Source organism: Canis lupus, chromosome 9, assembly GCF_011100685.1.
Source record: "Canis lupus familiaris isolate Mischka breed German Shepherd chromosome 9, alternate assembly UU_Cfam_GSD_1.0, whole genome shotgun sequence".
Lineage (NCBI taxonomy): Eukaryota > Metazoa > Chordata > Mammalia > Carnivora > Canidae > Canis > Canis lupus.
This window is the reverse complement of record NC_049230.1, coordinates 37,919,517-37,939,917: the sequence shown is the minus strand read 5'-3', so window position 1 is coordinate 37,939,917 and position 20,401 is coordinate 37,919,517. Positions and strand designations below refer to the sequence as shown.

Here is a 20,401-nt window from a genome sequence, read left to right as displayed (position 1 = left end):
AAGTTACTTGTAATGAACTAAAATATGTCTTCCTTTCAATTCTATGTATAGAACCTAGTTCAACAGCTTGCGGCTTTATATTTTATTTGTTTATTTTCAGCTTGCGGTTTTATAGAATAAGTTTCTCTCTGAATTAAGGCTCATAGGGCCTGAAAATCAGTTAGGTGAGCCTATAATGAAAATATATTCAGTCTGAATTCATTTTCCCTTTCAGTCCACTTCAGGAAAGCCTTTGTATGCACTGCAAATAGATGTCAGTTTCATTGTTCTAATTTTAAGTAGAAAAATTGGCTAGAAATAGAGACACTGGTAAATGTACTTAGAATCAGTTACAGTTTAGAGACCAAGAAAAATATTTAATCATTTTTGAGAAGTGTGTGAATAAATGGTGGTCCTTGGTTTGATAGCAGTGTTCCTTTCCAGAAAGGAGTGGAAAAGCTAAAAGCACAAAACTTCTCAATTCCACAGCTCATGCTTCTGAGAATAATTTCTGTCCCTTCTATGTCTGACCGGTTGCCCCAGTAAAAGTACTGAGCCAGCATCTGCGCATGGTGGCCTGCCCATGTGCCCAGTCATCTTGGAAACCGTATGCCCTCCTTTTGCCTACATTAAGGTTAGATAATATACCTGGGCAAAGCACATACACACCTTTGAACCCATTTGATTTCTGATTTGCTGCTAACTAATCTGAGGCTGTATGTTTAGCACCTAGAACCTACTTTAGGTTCTAGATCACTTTTAGCCTAGGATTTTAAAATGAGTAATGTTCATTCTTTCTCACTATTGAGGTCTGTGAATTTCCATTGGGTCTTCTGTCTTATGACGTACCAGACTGAGGTGTAGATCATCTAATCACTTTAACTGGTAGTTAGTTCACTAGTCCTGTCTTTACTGTTTTGTGATTCAGTACGGTATGTATTAAATGTATTTTTCAGTTTAACAATAAGCCCTACATAGCAAAAAGTTCATGCTGTCACAGCAAGTAGTATTCTGAGAGATGGCAGCCACAGCCAAAGGCACATCAGCCAGACCTCTCAAGGGAAAGAGAGAGAAAGTGATGCCTTTAGGTTTAGAGCCTGTATGGGTCTCGCAGAACCTCTTCAGGGTAAGACTGTAGAGTTTGAGGAACTGTCAGGCAGGGTGAAAGGTCTATGAAAATATTGCTGGCTATATCTGGCAACTGAAACTGGATAGAGTCCTTCTGTTGTAGGCTTCTAGAGGGAGAGAGAATCTGGGGTTTGCAGTAGAGGCTTCTGGATAGTAACCAGATTGGTCAGCACAGTATGGCAGGTGGGTTCTATATTGGCAGAACGAGATCACATTTACATTTGCTCTAGGTTTCTGATTTAATTTGGGTGACATCTAAAACTTCTTAAAACTGTGGGAGCTACCTGGATGGAAACAGATGCCATAGATCTTAGCATTATTTTCCCTTGACCCAGGTTCCTTATGAAGCACACAGCTGCCCTCTCCAGTGACCCTCTCCACTGGTTCTATCAGAGTGGTGATGACTGCTTAATTTTTGCTATACCCTGCCCTGGTAGAGTCCTGCCAATCTGCAAGAACTTGTGTTGATATTTTTTTCTAAGTGGAAAAGTCAAAATGCCAGCAGTGGTCTCTAGGGCCCTTTGTTATCTAGCCATACCTCCTTGATTGCATCTGGCACCCCTTTCCTTACTCCACTGTGGCCACACTGGCTCTCTTGCTGATTCTTAGATAGGTATGCTGCCACTGAAGAGCCTTTGTATTTGCTGTGTCCCATGACTGGAGTGTTCCTTTTCCCAGTCTCTATATCTGCGTGGTTTACTTCCATCTTCAGGCCTTTGCTAAAACAGTACCTTTTTAACAAGTCTTCCTCTCTCTGTTCCAAGTACTCTTGACCCTCCCTTACCCTTATTATTTTTCCCCAGAGCATTTATCCATGTTAAATACTGTTTAATGTGCTTATTCATGATCACCTCCACCTCCTCTCCCACTAGAATGCAGACTAAATGGGCAGCAGTTTTTGTGTCTCTGGGTTTTTTCTGCACTGGTATTATCTCCCAGCATCTAGAACAATAAGAGTACCTGTGGCACACTGTACTTAATAAATATTTGTTGTTGAATGAACTTTTTGTTTTCATTTAAGGAAGTATTTACAAATATCAGATGCATGTGGTTCTTGAACCAAACTTAGCAAGGCCATCTCCTTGTCTTAGCAAGCAGAGTATCCCTAGATAACTGTCTCTGGCTGCTATTCTCAGTGGCCTTATAGTCTACCCCCTGACTCTGAATTAATACTCTTTTACCTGGGTGGGTCTGGTCCCGGTCCTAATTTTTTTTTTTTTTAAGATTTTATTTTTAAGTAATCACTACACCCAATGTGGGGCTCAAACTTATAACCCCGAGATCAAGAGTCACATGCTCCACTGACTGAGCCAGCCAGATGCCCCTCAGTCCCAGTTCTCATCTGAGGACCACAAGTACCAATTCATTTTCTCTTAAATGGGCTGAGCAGACATTAGAAGCTGTTGCTTCTTTACTCTGTTAATCAGTATTTGAAGGGGCAAGAGCACAGCACATTAATGAACCTAATTCCAAGATTGGAGAGAAGTAGGAAAATAGAATATGTTACTGTTCTAGTATTTGGAGAACTTTTTCTGCTGCTAATCTTTGTCCGTGTGCCACTTTAAATAAAACAAACTGCCACCATGCAGCTACTTACTTAAACTGCTATCCTAATTGCCTTAGACTATTTTGGATAATATTTTCAGAGTAAATTTGGAAGCTGAAGGGTGCTCTATAAGTGTCTTAGAGCCTCAGAGAAAATCAAAATCATTTGAATGCCTGATAGGAATTAGAGCTGAACAATTCCCTTTTACTGTGAGACCAGAAAGAAGCCTTTTTCATAGTCCTGATAGACACAGAGCTACAAGGAGACAAATTTTAATAGGAAGAGCAAAAAAGGTTGCCTTTGCCAATAGATATTCATTGTATCTCATTGCTCAATTCTTTGCTAGAAAACAATTTTTTCAAATACTCAAGACAGTCTTAACTTTTGCCTTTAAAGAGGGAAAAAAAGTAAAGAAATTTTTGAAAGTGAATGGTCTAGCACTTCTCAATTCCAGAATGTTTGCACTTGCTATCAGAAGAGTTTACTTTGGTGGGAATGGGTGTGATTATTTTTAAATTCAGAGATAAGGAGTAAAAAGGTTGAGACCCCTTTAAGCTGAAATCCACTCTGGCATGAGCTGTTACAAATCTGGCACTGGAGACTGCTGATAGTGAGGGTGTGGTTCATGTGGCTTTAGTGACCGCAAGGGGTGGGCTGCTTTTTCTGTTCCCCTCCTCCCCCACATGGGTCATCTTGTATGAGAATTGTGACCTATCCATCTCGTTTCCAAATGGCTTTGAAGGAAGGGGAATTTTTTAGGGCAGTGCTTGAGGGTCTGATTCAAGTTTCAAAAGAATTACCCAATTTCCAGTAGCTAACCCTGCTGCGCCTTGGGGGTTCTTCCAGTGGACAGTCATCATTCTGATTTATTCCTGCCCAAGTGAGAAAATTTTGACTCTTTTAATCCAAGAGTCTTTTAAACTACCATCTATCGATACCACTTTAAAATCTTAATCTCGTTGGTGTTCTAGAGATTTTAAGTCAGCCTGTGTTCTAATTCGTAGTGTAAACTCTTTGGGAATTTTTTGAGATTGAGATTAAGCAGATCCTATGATAGGATAGAGACCAGGGGAGTCTTGGTTATTTTGGTTTCTTTTCACCTCCTTTCAAAACAGGGCCTACTGAGAGAGCTTGGCTCTTAGGATCTCGTTGCCTTTCTAAAGTCCAGTAATTATATGTGCTACTAGAGGATTTACAGTTTGAGCTCATCTGGGGACCTTTTCTTTCCCCTCTAAGAGCTGTTTGAACATGGAACCTTCAAATACTGCAGTGCATGTTGTTGCCCAAGAGGAAATTAGAGACATGAAGCCACTGCCTTTTTTTTTTTTTTTTTAAGATTTTATTTATTTATTCATGAGAGACACAGAGAGAGGGGCAGAGACATAGGCAGAGGGACGAGAAGCAGGCTCCATGCAGGGAACCTGATGCGAGACTTGATCCTAGGACTCCAGGATCATGCCCTGAGCCTAAGGCAGACGCTCAACCACTGACCCACTCAGGTGTCCCGGAGCCACTGCATTATCAGGAGATGGGAAACCTGTCAAATTTTCCCAGTAAGAAGTTCCACTGTCCACGCACTCTTAACAATGAGAAAGTACTAACCTTTTGAGAGTAAACAAGTATGGCTTTTATCTATGATAAGTAACAGACTGTTACTGTTTGAGGGTTGCTCAGCTGCCAGATAATCCCATCTGATTTGTTGGGTGGAGTAAGAAAGAACACAGAGAGAGAAGGTTTAAGTTTGAATCTCAGTCTTGGAAGTAAACTTAAAGAAAGATGCAGTTCAAGTTCAAATTTAATTAGCATCAGAAGGAAAGTAAATTGACATTTTCAGTGGCAGGTTTCGTTATTATTTCTGCTATATTTTTTTTTATTTCTGCTATATTTTTAACTGTAATTTCTTTACTACTTTAAACTTCAATTTTTGAGAATTCTCAATGTATTGATGAATAGGGCTTGAAATGGAAGACCATATTTATACTAAAGATGATAGGTATTTATTGGCATTGACCAGGAACGCAGAACTACAGCTAGTAACTCCAGCAGCTACCAGAAAGAGCTACTTCTACTTGAGTCTCACATGACATATATCACACAGTTGGAGTCAGTGCCATTAAAAACCTGTCACTCAGAGCCATTCCCCCAGGATCTGTGGACTAGGTGGTATGGCGCTTAAAACACATCTGAATCATCATTCCTCAGAGAACTGGAGATGGTTGGCGTCACTGCCTGGTCCTAGCTTGGACCAGCCTGCAAATAATCTTTCCAAAAGCTAAATGGAGAGGAGGAATGAAAGAAAAAAATATTCTTCAGAGACTTGGAAAGGTCACAAGTGACGTCATGGAAGAGTAGATGATACACTCTCAGAGGTGAGCCTTGTGCCACTTGCCTGGGTTTTTCCTGTGGCAATGCCTCCTGCAGTTATCTCTGGCCGCATTTACCAGAGTTCAGACTGAGTTCATCTCGTACCTTTTTATAGTACTTTTGAGTACACTGGAACAAGGTTAGAATATTAATTTAGCCTGTTCGTCTCCAGCTGTGCACCATAAAGAGACTGCAGCTATTGCAGTAGGCTTCCTATACTATGGAAGGAAACTAATTGCTGGTTACAGGCTGAAGCTGACAGGCTGCACTTTCCCCAGCAGCCACTGAAAGTAACTTTTAAAAATCATTATTATTATTTAGCATTTATAGCCCGCTCTGTGTTTTCCAAGTACCTTATAATCATTTCTATTTGCTCCTCCTATTGATGTCCCTGAGAAGCGAGTTCATATTGCGATGGCCACATGTTGCACGTGACAGAACAGAGGAATAGAGGATTAGGTCATCTGCTCTTTAGTACCATCTGTGATCTGTTTTAAGCATCCTCAGAGGAGAAGCTGAGGTGTGCATTCTGTTCCTATGCCCATTGAATCCATTTCCTCACTGCTTGCCTTTAATATGGTGTATATTATGGCTTTTATACTTTCTTGACTGAAACTTACAGGAAGAAATGTGAAATGTATTTCACACCATATACCCACACACACACACACACACACATATACACAACACATACGTAAAACTGAAACAGTATTGGGAAACCACTTAACTCTTCATGGGATGCACTGATATTTTCCATTCTGTTTTTTTTTTTTTTTTAAAGATTTATTTATTTATTTTGAGAGTGAGAGCTCTGGCAGGAGGGGCAGAGGGAGAAGGAGAGATCTTAAGCAGACTCCCCACTGAGTGTGGAGCCTGACACAGGGCTTGATCTCATGACCGGAGCCAAAACCAAGAGTCAGATGCTTAACTGGCTGCACCACCCGGGGGGTCCCTCTATTTTATTTTTTTATACCAGTTTCAACCACTGTATTATTTTTAAGAAGCATCATTTGATCATGAGCCACAATTTTTAAACAATTTTTTTTAATTTTTATTTATTTATGATAGTCACACAGAATGAGAGAGAGAGGCAGAGACACAGGCAGAAGGAGAAGCAGGCTCCATGCACCGGGAGCCCGATGTGGGATTCGATCCCAGGTCTCCAGGATCGCGCCCTGGGCCAAAGCCAGGCGCTAAACCGCTGCGCCACCCAGGGATCCCTAAACAATTTTTAAACTGCTAGGAGGTACTTAAAGTGAAGAATACATGTGGCACATTTTTCCTGGAGCATCAGTTTTGCTCAAAGGAGAGGAATAAATGTTTTTTCATATTAAAACGTACAGATGCATTATGGAATAGCATGGACCTTCAAATAAATTTTGTTCTTATTGTGGGCTACTTGATATTATACTCCCAATCCTGACCCTGCCTGCTACTTCCACCTCAGTATATACATCCATACCTTCCGTTCTGTTAAGGGAAGTATGCTAGAAAAAATTTGAGAAGTACTGTCCTTTTGGAAACTTTAGATTAAGTTTATATGTTTTCTAAACCTAAATGGTTTCCAAGTACTTTGAGTAGTATATTTTACAAGTAGTATTCTTGAGTACTCTGTACCAGTCGCTGTTGTGAAAACTGAGAATACAGTAGTGAACAAGAGACAACCCCTTCTTTCATAGCTTTATATTTTGCTGGAAGGTAGGGTATATGTGGGACAGGGACAAGCAATAAATCAATGAATAAGTAAAATCGTATGTCAGATGAGGGCAAGGGAGGAAAAATAAAGCCAAGATTTGGCTAGGCAGTCCTTGGGTTAGAGATAAGATCATGTGGATTTTTTTAAATATGTTGGTTGTGGAAAACCTATGTGGAAAGATAATATTTGATTAAGCAATGACTTAAGGAGGCTGGGAATGAGCCATGCAGATTTCTGGAGGGAGAGAATTGGAGACAGAAGATCCAGCAAATGCACAAAGCCATGAGATAGCAGAGTACCTATTATGTGCAAGGGAAAACAGCAGGCCCCTGTGACTGACATGGAGTTAGCAGAGAGAGAGAGTCACAGCACATAACATCAAAGAGGTAATAGGCATCGGATTATAGGCGATTGTAACTTTGGTTTTTATTCTGAGTGAAATGGGAAGTCATTGGAGGTTTGAGCACAGAGGTATTTATGAGCTGACCCACATTTTAAGATCCCTCTGGCTGCTGTGTTGAGAATAGATTGGAGAAGCTAAGTGTTACAGGGGGTGGAAGAGGCAGGTGCAGAAGCAGGGGGACTATTAGAAGGCTTTGTGGTATTCTATTTATTGAGTTTGGAAGGACAGTAGGAGGTTCTGTTTAGGGATGGGAGGGGAGATCAAGAAATCGGTTTTAGACTTGTTCATTTTGAGAGATTAGTTATCCAGGTGAAGATACTAAGGCTGTTGAGATATATATGTCATAATTTATTTACCATAGGCTGAGCCACCAGGGCTTACCATAGGCATTGATTTTAAAACTCTTAGAAAATAGTTCTCCAGCTTGTCTGGATTATGTCTTTCTACTCTGGATCTGTTGGGACAGTGAATTTCAAAATAAGAAAAGTGAAGCAATCAATATTATACTCTTAAAGGTTCTGTTTGAGTAAGAGAAGGTACCATCCGGATTGGAGTAGAACTGGCTTCATGCTGTTTTTCCCTTGATTCTTTTTGGCTTAAACTCCTAAAGAGTGATTGGCATATCCTTGGAGAATCTAGTATTTGGGTTGTGATTTACTGCCTATGTTATTCTTAGCATATAGATGTTATTTTCGCTCAGCGATTTGAAATAAAAAATAGCTTTTATCTATTATCCCTGCCTTGTTGAGTACCAATTTGCCTAACGAGAGTTGTTAATAGAATTGTGTTATGCATACAGATAATAATAGAGGTAGAAAGGGGGTTGGGAAATCGGTGTTTCTTTCCATTTGCTCAATATCTTCCCTTTAATTTCATGCAACAAATATTTCTTAAGCCAGTGAGTGAGAGGCCCTGCACTCAGCTCATTATATTGTGAGTGAGGCAGATGTATACAGTCTTTTTATGTTATGGTAGAAGTATATGCACTAGGTGCTATGGGGAGAGACGAGAGTTTTCCTCAGAAATCTTAAGCTTGGGGCAGCCCCAGTGGCTCAGCGGTTTAGCGCTGCCTTCAGTCCAGGGTGTGATCCTAGAGACCCAGGATCAAGTCCCACATTGGGCTCCCTGCATGGAGCCTGCTTCTCCCTCTGCCTGTGTCTCTGCCGCGCCCCCCCCCCCTTCTCTCTCTCTGTCTCATAAATAAATAAAATCTTTTAAAAAATCTTAAGCTTGAACTGAATCTTAAGATTAAATAGGTATTTTCCAGGCAGCTGAAGTTTCTGGAGAACCATATATTCTTGAATCAATGCAGTTCTAGCCAACAGTACAACTTTGAGAGCTACAAAATGCAGTGTTTGAAAAGCTAATGTAAAAGAAGGGAACTGCCTCCCCTAGTGTGACCTGTGCTGTCGATCCTATAAAGAGATATTTACTAAGAACACAGTAACAAGAAGAATCATTAGGCCAACAGTTTGCTAATAAGCCTGTTTTCCCTCTTGTCCAGTCCCTTTTTACCATAGTAGTAATGCTACTTTAGAGCATCTGTAAGATTTCACTTACATCTATTATAGTTATCAGAATTCTGAATAAATATGTAAAAGAGATGGTGAAAAAAGAGAGAATTTTTCTTTCACAAATACTTGTTCTATTACTTCCTATAAGCCAGGCACCATTCTAAGTGCTTTGCTGCAGATATTAACTCACTCTTCCCATAGCAACCAGTGGATTTTGTACCATTGTCTCCATCTGCAGCAGGACCCTGAGCTGAGTACTGCTCACCCACAGTCACATAGCTAGTCAGTGTGCCAGGGTCAGAATTTGAGATCAGGTGGTCTGGTCTGGTTCCCAAGTCCACTGACTTGGGTGTCCCACTTCTCAGAATTATTCTAGAGCAAAAATCCAAGGATAGTCTTCAGGATGTCCTGAAACCCCTGATTATATGTTAAAATGTTGCATGCACGTTTTTCAGGAAGAGTCTCCAAGACCAGTCTATTTGTCAAAAGGGTCCCAAGGAAGAATGGTTTAGTAATACTGACCTAGAGGAGCTTTTTGTGTCTTTTACCATTGCTAGAGAGCTCCATTTAGAAGAGGGATTCCCTCAGAAGAACTAGATATTGTAAGCCTGTTCATACTTCTTAGCTGACATTATTCTAAATTAATTGCTTATCTGGTTGATCTTCCTAGGGACTTTTCCCAAAATACACATGCCAGGTCCCAGATTTAGATTGTTATTTACATGGGATGAAACGCTGGCATCTGTTTTGGAAAAATCTCTCCAGGTGATTCTAATATGTCTGATTAAAAACCACTAGTGTGGGGGCACTTGGGTGGTTCAGTCATTCGAACGTTTGCCTTCGGCTCAGGTCATGATCCTGGGGTCCTGGGATCAAGCCCCACGGCGGGCTCTCTGCTCAGCAGAGAGTCTGCTTCTCCCTCTTTCCCTCTGCCCCTTTTCTCGCTTGTTCACTCTCAAATTAATAAATATTTTTTTTTAAAAAAAGAATCCTTAATAGAGCCACCTGGAGGACAAAGATTATATTTTCTGCATTCTTCATTGTATCACAAATGTTTGGGACATAGTAAACACTAATGAACATTTGAATGGATGGCACATTGTGAAATATGACTGCTTTTTATTCAAAGATGATAGTAATGATAATCACTCACCTTTCACATAAGACCTTTCCATAACCCAGAACCATAACCTACACCACCCCAGTTTGCCCTTCTAAATACCCTTGAGGGTGCCTGGCACTATCCTTATTTGAAATAAGAGTTCTTTTCTCATTGCTGAGGACTGGATGCATTAGAAAATACTCTCTTTCCCAGCAGCCCACAACTGGTATAAATCTTTTCAAGTGGTGCTCTAGTACATCTAAAAGGATGTTTGAGGACATCGTTCCTGGGGTTACTCTGCTTATATTTACCAGACTCAAGCTTTTTGAGAATCCTGCTGTCTCAGCATTTTGGGCATCAGATTATGGGACATAGGTCAGAAACTCCTAGGAGATTTGTCATTTAAAAGCACAAATTACAAAGTAATTTGATGGGTTCTTCTGAGAGAGCAAGAAGAGAAGGATGGTGTTGAGTAGACATAAGCACATTGTGAAGAGGAAATAAAGATACTGTTAAAGCTAAGGGAGAGGAGTTGATAATCTAGTTCTTCTAGTAAGAGAACTAGAAGAACTTAAAAAAAGGATATTTGTATCCCATAGCCAAAATTTTGATAAAGAGCTAGATATGCTGTTGGAGTGTGGACATTTGCCCCGAAGGGGCAGGGGGTAGCACTTTTTTTACTTGATTTGCTTAGAGCAAAATGAAAAAGAAAATAGGCATGGTTACCGATTATGGGACTTGCCCAGAGAAATGTTTTCCTGTAGTGCCGAGAGCGTAGATGAGTTACTAGTGACAGAAGCCAGTGGGACGTGGTGGTTTAGAGCGGTTCTCCTCCTCCTCGCCTTTCTTAAAGTATGTGGTTAATCTGCTGCAGTGGAACCTGCCTGTTTCTGCATATATACACCAATCACTGTCACCCTCAAATAAAAGTACTTATTGTAGCTTTTTAGAAATACAAACAGCGTGCTCTGAACTGAAGGGATCGTGGTAGAATTGCAGCCTACCTAAATCAGAAGCTTGTATTGTGAGGAGAAAATACATTTCTTTGTGGCTTTTCCTTCTTCTAGTTGTCAGGTTTAACAAAGTGGTTGACCCAACAAGCTTTTTCTGACCGTAGGACTTAAGAAACAAGATTTATTTAAAAGCAACTTTAAAACTTATATCTAGGAAAGTGGGGAGGGGCACTGTATGGCACCATTTACCTTGGAAAGAGGAAGAAATAAAGGTTTAGAGTAAATTTGCATTTGATCCTGGTTCTTCTATGCACTAGCAGTGTGATCCTGGATCCATTACTTAATCTTTCTGAACCTCCATTCCTCATCTGCAAAGTAAGAGGAGAGTAACACCTACTTTGGGATGGTAATAATGAGAAGTAGAAGTGGTATCATTAACAGTACTTAGTGGTAACAGGCGCCTACTATTAATAACTATAGAAGCAAACAATAACTGAATGGGTTATTTTGGGTGCAGAACTTGTGCCTTCAGCTTATCCCTCCAGGGGCTGCTTCTGGAAGGACATAGAGTTGCAGCTTATTACAGAGGTCCGAAGTGGAATGAGTAAGGATGTGCTTTGCAGCATATGGGCTAGTAGGTCTTCATCTCGGGAGTCCCGCACTAAGAGGAAGGAAATAGAATGATATGTTTCTAGACACATATCATTCTTTCCCTCCTACCTGGTTTCCTATGATGTCCTAATTCTCCCTCATTTCTTTCCTGGCAGGTGGCTGTGAAAAACAATATTGACGTCTTCTACTTCAGCTGCCTCATCCCACTCAACGTGCTTTTTGTAGAAGATGGCAAAATGGGTAAGTACTTCCTCCTGTCCTTCTGCCAGATATACCTCTGCCCTTCCTCTGAATGTCAGGCCAAGCAAAGCCCAGAAGTACAAGTTTTTTTTTTTTTTTGAGATTAAAAAAAAAGGGAAGGGGGATAAAGCTGTTTTAAAGGTCTAATACTTGCTAATCATATTTATCCTCCTGAGTCATAGTTGTTCTTGCCTTGCTGTTGGTCTCTATATCACATTGCCAGTTTTCTGAATAATCCAGTCACACCAGCATAGAGTAAGTGGTTTAGTGACAAGGAGATGTGGATTTGAGTCTCACCTTGACTGTGGATTCGCTGTGTGATTGTAACAAGGTGCTTAACTTTTCTGAGTCTCAGTTTCCAAGTTTGCAAAGCAGAAATAGTTATTATAAAGGCTGGGTGAGGTAATATATGCAAATTTAACACTTAGCCAGCCCTGTACTAAGTTCTTACTGTCTCAAAATAAGAACTCAATAATTCGTAATAAACATTAATACTCCCCTTGTGACTATTGATGTTTCTCTCTTCCCCTACTTATGAAACCACCATCTAATAAAACTTACTTATACTGATACATATTAATTATATTGGCACTTAATTGATTTGATCCTTATAATGGTTTTTTGGGTAGGGAAGCCAGATGTAATTATATGTGATGAAATTAAGGATCAGAAAGATCCCAAGACTTACCCAGAGTCATGAAAACAGTGGAGCCAAGACTATACCCTAGATGACACCTTCTTCCAGTGTGTCTTAGTGCTACTGATACAAGATTCATTGATGTGGAATGTGGCACCTCTGCATAGCTAAGAATTGGCTCCAGTTCCAGGCTGCTCCTGGATGTATTGTAAGAGCCAGCACTCCAAAAGAGAAATGGTGTGAGGCACTAGAAATCATAATATTGACAGACTGTGCACATCCTTTCTTTCCCTCTGCCTCCCCGTACAGAGCGCCAGGTCTTTCTTGCAACATGGAAGGATATTCCCAATGAAAATGAACTTCAGTTTCAGATTAAGGAATGTCATTTAAATGCTGGTGAGTAATGACTAAATTTCATGTGCATCTTACTAAGTATTTGAAAATGTTGTCTTACCTTTTCTTTCCACATCTACCTGTTTCTGGTGGGTACATGGTAGATATTTGATTTGGTAAACTGCTCTTGAAAAACGTGGTGTTTTGATATAAGTACTAGATTACTAGTACTAACAGATTTAGGAAACAAACTAGGATGGGTCCATCCACCCAGTTCAGTAGTTGAATGTGTGTTAGTCATGTCACTTGTGAGGCCCGTGGTGATCCTCGGGTGATTGAAGCGCCACTTGAGGATATGCATCCCCCCAGAGATGAAAAGGACTCTCATCCTTTGTCTTAACCTCTGTGGTATTGAAAGAAAGGTGACTCTCTGAGATCCTTAGGTAGAATCTTGTGTTCATTATTAAATAAAAATACATCATAGTTGATTAAATTAGCCTCTTTTTTTCCTGGCCTTGAATCAGCTTTCATATGGTGATACTAACCTCTTTAATCATCATTAAAAGGCCCCAGACCCTTCTGTAGTTAATTTTATTACTATAATAGAATATCAAGGCAGTTACCCAAGAGGAGAAATAGTAGCTATCAATCTCTAGGGCTTGATACCGATAGGGCTTATCTCACACAGTTTTCCCAGAAGTGGAAGGGCTCTGAGCTCTGCATTGTCCCACCTTGGTCCCATTTGCTCTTTTTTGAGATTAGTATAAGGCTTTCTGAGTTTGACTGAAAATGAGCCTTGGTGCTTAGTCAGTGCCTTCTCTTTCTTTTATCTCTTTCTTCCTCCAGCATTGGTAGTTCTCAGATGGGGTTTCCTGCGTGCTGCCCTCCCAGTGTAGCTAGAGCATGACACTGGGAGGAAGAGGCAAAATGAAACTATGGAGAAGGGGGAGAAACTCGCTGTCCTCTCCTTCCAACCCTTTCTTCTTTCATTTTTCGGAGCTCTATGATTCATCCTCTGTGTTCAGACAAATCTCTTATGAGGCTTCCTGAGCCTTTGGAGAGGTGTCTGAGGAGGTAGTCTTCTGTAATTTCCGTTTTAGTAACTACTAAGTTGATTCTCTTCAGGAATACCGCACATTTACCTTCTTCCTAACATATTTCTGCTCTAGGTTTCTCACCCTGACTGATTATGTGTGTATGTTTATTAAGCAAAACTTAAGTTTTTGCTGCATTTTCACAAAAAATCATACTCAAATTGAGCTGCTTTTGGTGCCATATTCTAGGTAGATGACAGTGTTATCTGTCCTCTGTGAGACTCACGGTCAGTTACTACAAACCTCATTTCATGAATGTAGGAGCTTGGGTATAAGCCATGCTTTTCAGGTGCAGAATCCAAAGTAGCTCATGGTGAGAACCAGAGCAGATCCTGTTAGAGAAGTAGCTTCCGTACCCATCTTGGAAGAGATACTTCATTGTAGTCACTCTTATGGTAATTGGTCTTATGGCAACATTTCTTGTATTACTGTCCTGAGAATACTTGTCCCTCAAAGAGTAAAAGGAGGTTCTGTATCAGTTAAAGCTGAAAACTGCAGTGTGTGGCAAGCCTCTGCTAGAAGTTGCCCTTGCATGTGAGCAGACATAAAACCTGAGGACTTCACTGTTGAGGAAACCTGTTTAACTCAATGTTAATTGAATTTATTGACCATGGAATTTAAAATTACAAAATGCTTATTAACATCTTGTGGAACACAAGTGTTCCTTTTTTTTTTTTTTTTTTTTTTTAAGATTTTCTCTTTAAGTAATCTTTACACCCAACGTGGGGCTCCAAGATCAAGAGTTGCTCCACTGGCTGACCCAGCCAGCTGTCCCAACACCAATGCTCTTGAGCAAGATCTGAGAAACACTGGCCTTTAGAGAACAAAGAAAAGCCAGAATAATTGGAAAGAAGGTTTGGTTTCAGACATCCAGTGTGCAAGAGAAATGCTTTTTCAAAAAGAAAAAAAAGTTTGGATGACTGCGGGTTTTAGTCTGGCCTGCCAAAATAATAAAGATCCCCCTGCTTCCAGATTGGAGTTCTGAACCCTTATTGTACCATCATTTATGATCTTTGCCAAAGAGGAGGTGTCTGGCCTTTCTCCCAGTGGGGCCGTGTCCTTTGCTGTAGCCTGGCACAGTTTTTCAGAAGCAAATTCAGTTTTGATCAGTTCTGCCATGGCTTCATGCCAGTTCCTCACTGCCTTGGGTGCTCCAAATACCAACGGATCAGTTTTTTAGTGACATACTACTTTATGGCAGTGCCACACATGGTGTGGAAAAGAAAACAGCCATTTTTGTTTTCTCTGGGAGCCAAAGGCCATCATTTTCCCCACACTAAATCAGTACTAATCTTGCAGGACCACTTCCTGTACTAAATTCCTTTTCTAGCTTTTCCTCTGCATCCAGGGTCTGGAGTGGCCCGGCCTTTACATTTCTTACCAGTCCTGAGGGTTCTATTAACAGTACGTTTCCAGGTTTGGTGCCTTCTGATTCAACACTTTGGGTCTAGCTGGGAGCTAAAAATACCATCCTTTCCAGCTGATCTGCCCTAATCACAACAGCACCAACACTTTAAATAGCTTTTCCGTGCCAGAGTAGACATTTGACAGATGGAACTCTGAGGGCTATAGGAAGTCACAGGCTTCAAGGACTTTACCAACCTAGCCTTTTTTTTTTCTTTTTTTAAGGATTTTATTTATTTATTCATGAGAGACAGAGAGAGAGGCAGAGACATAGACAGAGGGAGAATCAGGCTCCCTGCAAGGAGCCCGATGTGGGACTCGATCTCGGACCCCAGGGATCACGCCCCGAGCCGAAGGCAGATGCTCAACCACTGAGTCACACAGGTGTCCTCCAGCCTAGCCTTCTGCCTTTACTTTTGCTCTTCTATTTCTTTCTAGAGAAGAAACAAGAAACCCTCTTCCCATGCCTTAATAATGAATCCGATTTTAATAGAAAGATGTGTATGATAGGGGTGCTTGTGGGACCACTAGTTGTATAAACACTAGACAACTTTAAATCATGAAGGCACTACCGTATGGATCTCCCTGCTTGCTAGCACTTATCATCTCTAGTGGTGTCAGGAGTTCTATATGAATCTGTTTAGCAGCCTACCATGATAGCTACATTTGGGGTTAGTGTCTGTCTGACACCACTATCTTAATAGCACAAGAATGAGCTGCAGCTCTAGAAGAGAATCTTTCCAGCAAGTAGTTTACAAGCCTGTTTTTATAATTGTTTATTCTGAAAAGCTCAGTGGCATGTTGTATCTATATGTACAAGTTAGGAACAGATCTTTCTTCTGGTGTGGGGACTTTGGTAGGGGTGAGTTCTGTTTCTCTGTTTTGCTGTAGTTCTCTCTATCCTGTGGAACATTTCATAAATGAAAGGCTTCGCTGACCAGCATTATGGTTTGGTTGCTCAAATGGTATAAAGTGTTGTTTTCAGCAGTCAGAGTAGTTTTGGACTTGGTTGGCCCCAAGTGCAAATTTCCCCTTCCCATTCTCTAATACAAGTACCGTCCTCACTCATTGCTGCTAAAAGTGTGACCTTAGCTACAGTAGGAAGATGAAGACCACATCCACACCTCCTCAGACTCAAAGAGCCAACTTTGGGAAAGAAGACAAATGAACTAGAAGAAATCACATCTGGAAGCAAGTATAAACCTATTTGACATCTTTTTTTTTTTTTTTTACTGTATCCTTTGAGGCAAATCTCCATGTCTTTACATTGCCTTCTCATTCTCAGACTCTCACAACAGTGGTAAGATGACATCTTATTTCCCAGGATTCAGGTAGATGAAAGGAAAAACTATGGCATTTTATCAAGAAGTATGTATATTCCAATCAAGGGGCACCTGGCTGGCTCAGTCAGAAGAGCATGTGGTTCTTGATCTCAGGGTCGTAAGTTTGAGCCTCTTGTTGGGTGTAGAGATTACTAAATAAGTAAATAAACTCTAAAAAAAACAACAGAAGTGTATCTCAGTTTGGCTGGGAAGCCTCCTTAAATCTGGTTCCCTTTGCTATTCTTTTTTTTTTTCCCCCTTTGCTATTCTTAATAAGAACATTTAGCATAGTCTGATTACCCTTTCTTCTATGCGTCCTCAGGCTCAAACCTAATATCTAAGATTTATAAAATTGACTCACACATACTTATGTTCTGGAGCCCTCCATTTAGTTTCTGGTAGAAATCTTATACAGCCATTCTGTAGGGGCAGAGCCAGGTCTCCGGCCAGAATGTTTCCTAAATGTATTAAAGTTTACCTTCATTCAGCTTGTTTATTATACCTGGCTGTTTGCCACGTTTTCTGATTCTGGAAGTATGTTTTTGTGCTTCCATTTCTTAGCCTGTCCTCTCTTCTGTAAGTGGTGAAATGATGAGAAGTTTATAGGAATCTGGGCCTGGCTGTATACATGGTCTAAGAACGTGTCTGTGCCTGTGCAGCAAGGCAGCTCTTCAGTAAAGGCTCCTGTGTGTGTTTTCTGTTTCCTTGGAAATGGGCAAGAGCCTTGAAAGTTAGGAATGGCTTTTAGAACTTAAAACAAGCCCCCCCCCCCATGTCTTTGAAAACAAGACTTTCCTGTCAAAATGCATTAGCCAAACTCCAGCTGGTGGTGTTGCTTAGCAACTCTGTCTAAGCCGCCAGAGCCCTTCATTATGGGAAGCAAGGTGGCAGAACTGCCTGACCCCCGGGAAGGTGTTTAAAAAGCACATGGAGGCCCCTCCTCCAACAGTATTGCATATAGCAGCCCTGAGATAGACTTTCTAGCTCCTTAAAGAAAGCCGGTTCTTAAGCTATAGTTGCTCTGCTTGGTGTTAGTGAAAACCTTGGAGGGAAAAGGGAAAAGAGTCAAGTAACAGCTAAATGTGGTGCAGATGTCTAACGACTGGGCTTTCATGCCTCCTTCCCTGAGCTCTCATTGGTCTGAATGTTGGAGAAAGACACAGGAGCAAGAACTGCTTCCAAAATTAGCTCACATCCAAGTAGGTGGTGTTTAATGCCTTTGGCAATACATGTGTCGGCATCTCCAGCCGTGAAGCCAGAGGTTTATTCACAGGTGTTGATGGCAAGTACCCATTATGTACCGTGGGAAGTGTGGGGATGAAATGCTCCAGGACCCCTGTGCGCAGAAAGCTTCCTCTCTCAGAGCAGAGAGGCCAGCCATCATTTGCATCCCTTTCCTAGAGAGCACAACAGAATAGGATGGATTTTTATGTGGAGAATTCCTGTAGTCAGCATGAGTAATTTAGAATTCTCATGAGAAATGAACATCATAAACTATCAACAAAGCAGTGTGTATCATCTCTATTTTTCAAGTTTCTTTCTCTGATGCTTCAGCATCTTTCCTCTGAGCAGTAAGAGAACAAGAAGAGCAAAATGACCTTTCATTCCAGACTTTCATGTCTCTTTGATGTGGTAGTTACAGGGAAGACCTCAGATGCCAGCCTCTTCTCACCCTGGGTTGGTAACTGCAGAGGCCTCTGCTGGGACTAGCAGTCATGGCTCAGGGCATATAGAACCTGGTGGCATTCATCTTAGCACACCTTCAGTCTTTATCAAAGTCTTTGCTTAAGACTTTTTCTTTATTCATTTGGAGACATGATATTCCCTACAGGCCTAAAAAATCATTTACCTGCTTAAAAAAAAAACTGTTAAGCATCCAGGTTAATAAATTTGACTTGCAGGATTTCTGCAACTCTGTGCCCTTTTCTAATCCTGGCAGTTGAGGCCAGAGTGGCTCACAGTGAAGTGAGTAGCGACTTGGGGAGTAAGTGTGGATTTGATCATCAGTCTGTGTATCCCTGTAGCTCTAGGATCAGTGTTCCAGAAATGAATATCAACATGGCAGTCACTGTGGCACCACCCATACACCCATTGCTGTCTTTGTCTTCTTCGGAGCATTTTTATCTGTCTAGCATCTAATTTAAGATCACCAACTCTGCTGATTCACCATAATCTCCACAGGTAACGTTTACACTAATGTTTAGTTGCACCTTACTCTGTTTCCTGCCCTGGAATCTGTTAGACACTTAAAGAGCCTCTTCCTCACCCTACACTATTGTGGCAGAAGGGCTTTCTGAAATGTGTGATGGTACTCCTCAGGAGACTGTGGACATGTGGCTCGTAAGGACATGAGGACGTCAGAAAAATTAAATGCATTTGTTTGATATTTTAACTGAAGGTGTTGGATTTTGAATCTGTGTTTCTAGACACTGTTTCCAGCAAATTACAGAACAACAACGTTTATACTATTGCCAAAAGGAATGTGGAAGGGCAGGACATGCTGTACCAATCCCTGAAGCTCACTAATGGTATCTGGATTTTGGCTGAACTACGTATCCAGCCAGGAAACCCAAATTATACGGTAAGGCTTTTCTTGAAACCCAGATGGGATGGGTTTGAGGAGGGAAGTTTAATTGTTTAGCACTGTGGAAAGGACTGGGGGAGGTATTTCAGACCCCAGAGAGCCAAAAAAGCCATTGATTAAGAAGTCCCCAGTCACCTCCTTGGAAGACCTTCTCCTAAGGAGGGCTGTGGACTTGCCCTGGTATAGGCTGAGCTACTCAAGATACTCACCTAGCATTTCTGTGCATGTGGTGCCCTAACAAGCCACTGAGAGGGTTGTTGACATAGCTCATTTTGACAAGGCCTTCTTTCCTGCTTTTGGCAGTCATGAGCTGCTAAGGCTGTCAGAGTCATAGACCTGTGAGCCCTGTTGTAGCAGCATCCTATGCCCCGAAGTGTCTGCTGAGAAAGGTGCACCAAAACTGTAGTACACCTTTGGAAGACTACAAGGGGACTGTGGTGTGGAAGACTCCTTCAGCACCATACTGGACTAAAATTAAAGTTCTGGCAATATTTTTAGAGCAGGAGGGATTGCCTGGAAAGACAGAGACTGACCCTGCAGGCACCGGACATTTGTTTGCTCTAATGACTCTCCCAAAAGGATGCTGCTTGTCATCACATTTTGTAAAATAAAAGCCCTTGGGAGAGGGAAAACATCTTATTCTTATATTATCTTTGAGGTTTCTGTAGGCTATTTTGAAGGAAGGGACAGAGGAGAATACAGTTCAATATTGAGTAACTCTGAAAAAGCTGAACAGGAGATTAAGGGAGCATTTTAGAGAAAAGCCTGTGGCTGCATTCCTTAATTTTAACAGCCAATTCTGTTTTCTTTAGCGTACATCAAGGGAATACTACCACCCAGAACTGAGAATTCTTGGTGTTTTCCCCACTAGTTCCCTCCCTTGAAGCAGCTAGAAGAGTGTGTGCGTGTGTGTGCGCGCGCGCGTGCATGCACACACGCACGTGTACATGCATAGGCACATGGGCTTGATTCTATCAAGCTAGATTTTTGTGAGTGGGAAACTTCAGGCTTCCTCCATGAAGTAGACACTCCTCCCACCCACCTTCTCCTCCAACAATCTCATCTTTTTTGGAAAGAAACTACCCCATCATTTACTTTGAGTTCCCCGAGAAAGGAAAAAGCCCTTCTGTGTTGTTCCTGGAAGGGCATGTCTTCTCTGTAAAACCAAGATCTTGTGAGATAACTCCCTTTTCTTCCTTAGAAATGTGCTCAGAGAGAGAGAGCGTGTGTGCGTTTTGTTTTGTTTTGTTTTATCATTCATTTTATTGTATATATTCTTTCTTCTCAGTTAAGTTAAAGAAGCATATGATTACTCCTAGTTTGAAGATAAGGAAACCAGAGTTAAGAATGATTAGTGACTTGGGGTGCCTGGGTGGCTCAAATAAGCATCTGACTCTTGATTTTGGCTCAGGTCATGATTTCAGGGTTGTAAGATCAAGCCTCATGATGGGGGTTCCACGCCCAGCACAGAGCCTGCTTAGATTCTCTCT

At 41.2% G+C, this 20,401-nt stretch overlaps 1 protein-coding gene across 4 annotated transcripts in view; it reads left to right on the top strand.

Annotated features, from left to right (window-relative positions):
- Positions 1-20,401, top strand: part of AP2B1 (adaptor related protein complex 2 subunit beta 1) — a 131,291-nt gene that overhangs the window by 105,583 nt on the left and 5,307 nt on the right. For 3 of the 4 annotated variants that reach the window (XM_038548093.1, XM_038548091.1, XM_038548092.1), the window contains 3 exons: positions 11,453-11,537; positions 12,484-12,570; positions 18,754-18,908. In XM_038548093.1, coding sequence (XP_038404021.1) covers positions 11,453-11,537; positions 12,484-12,570; positions 18,754-18,908 — 327 coding nt within the window. Of the gene's footprint in view, positions 1-11,452; positions 11,538-12,483; positions 12,571-18,351; positions 18,393-18,753; positions 18,909-20,401 lie in introns of those variants that run through there. The other variant, XM_038548094.1, reaches the window with a different exon arrangement.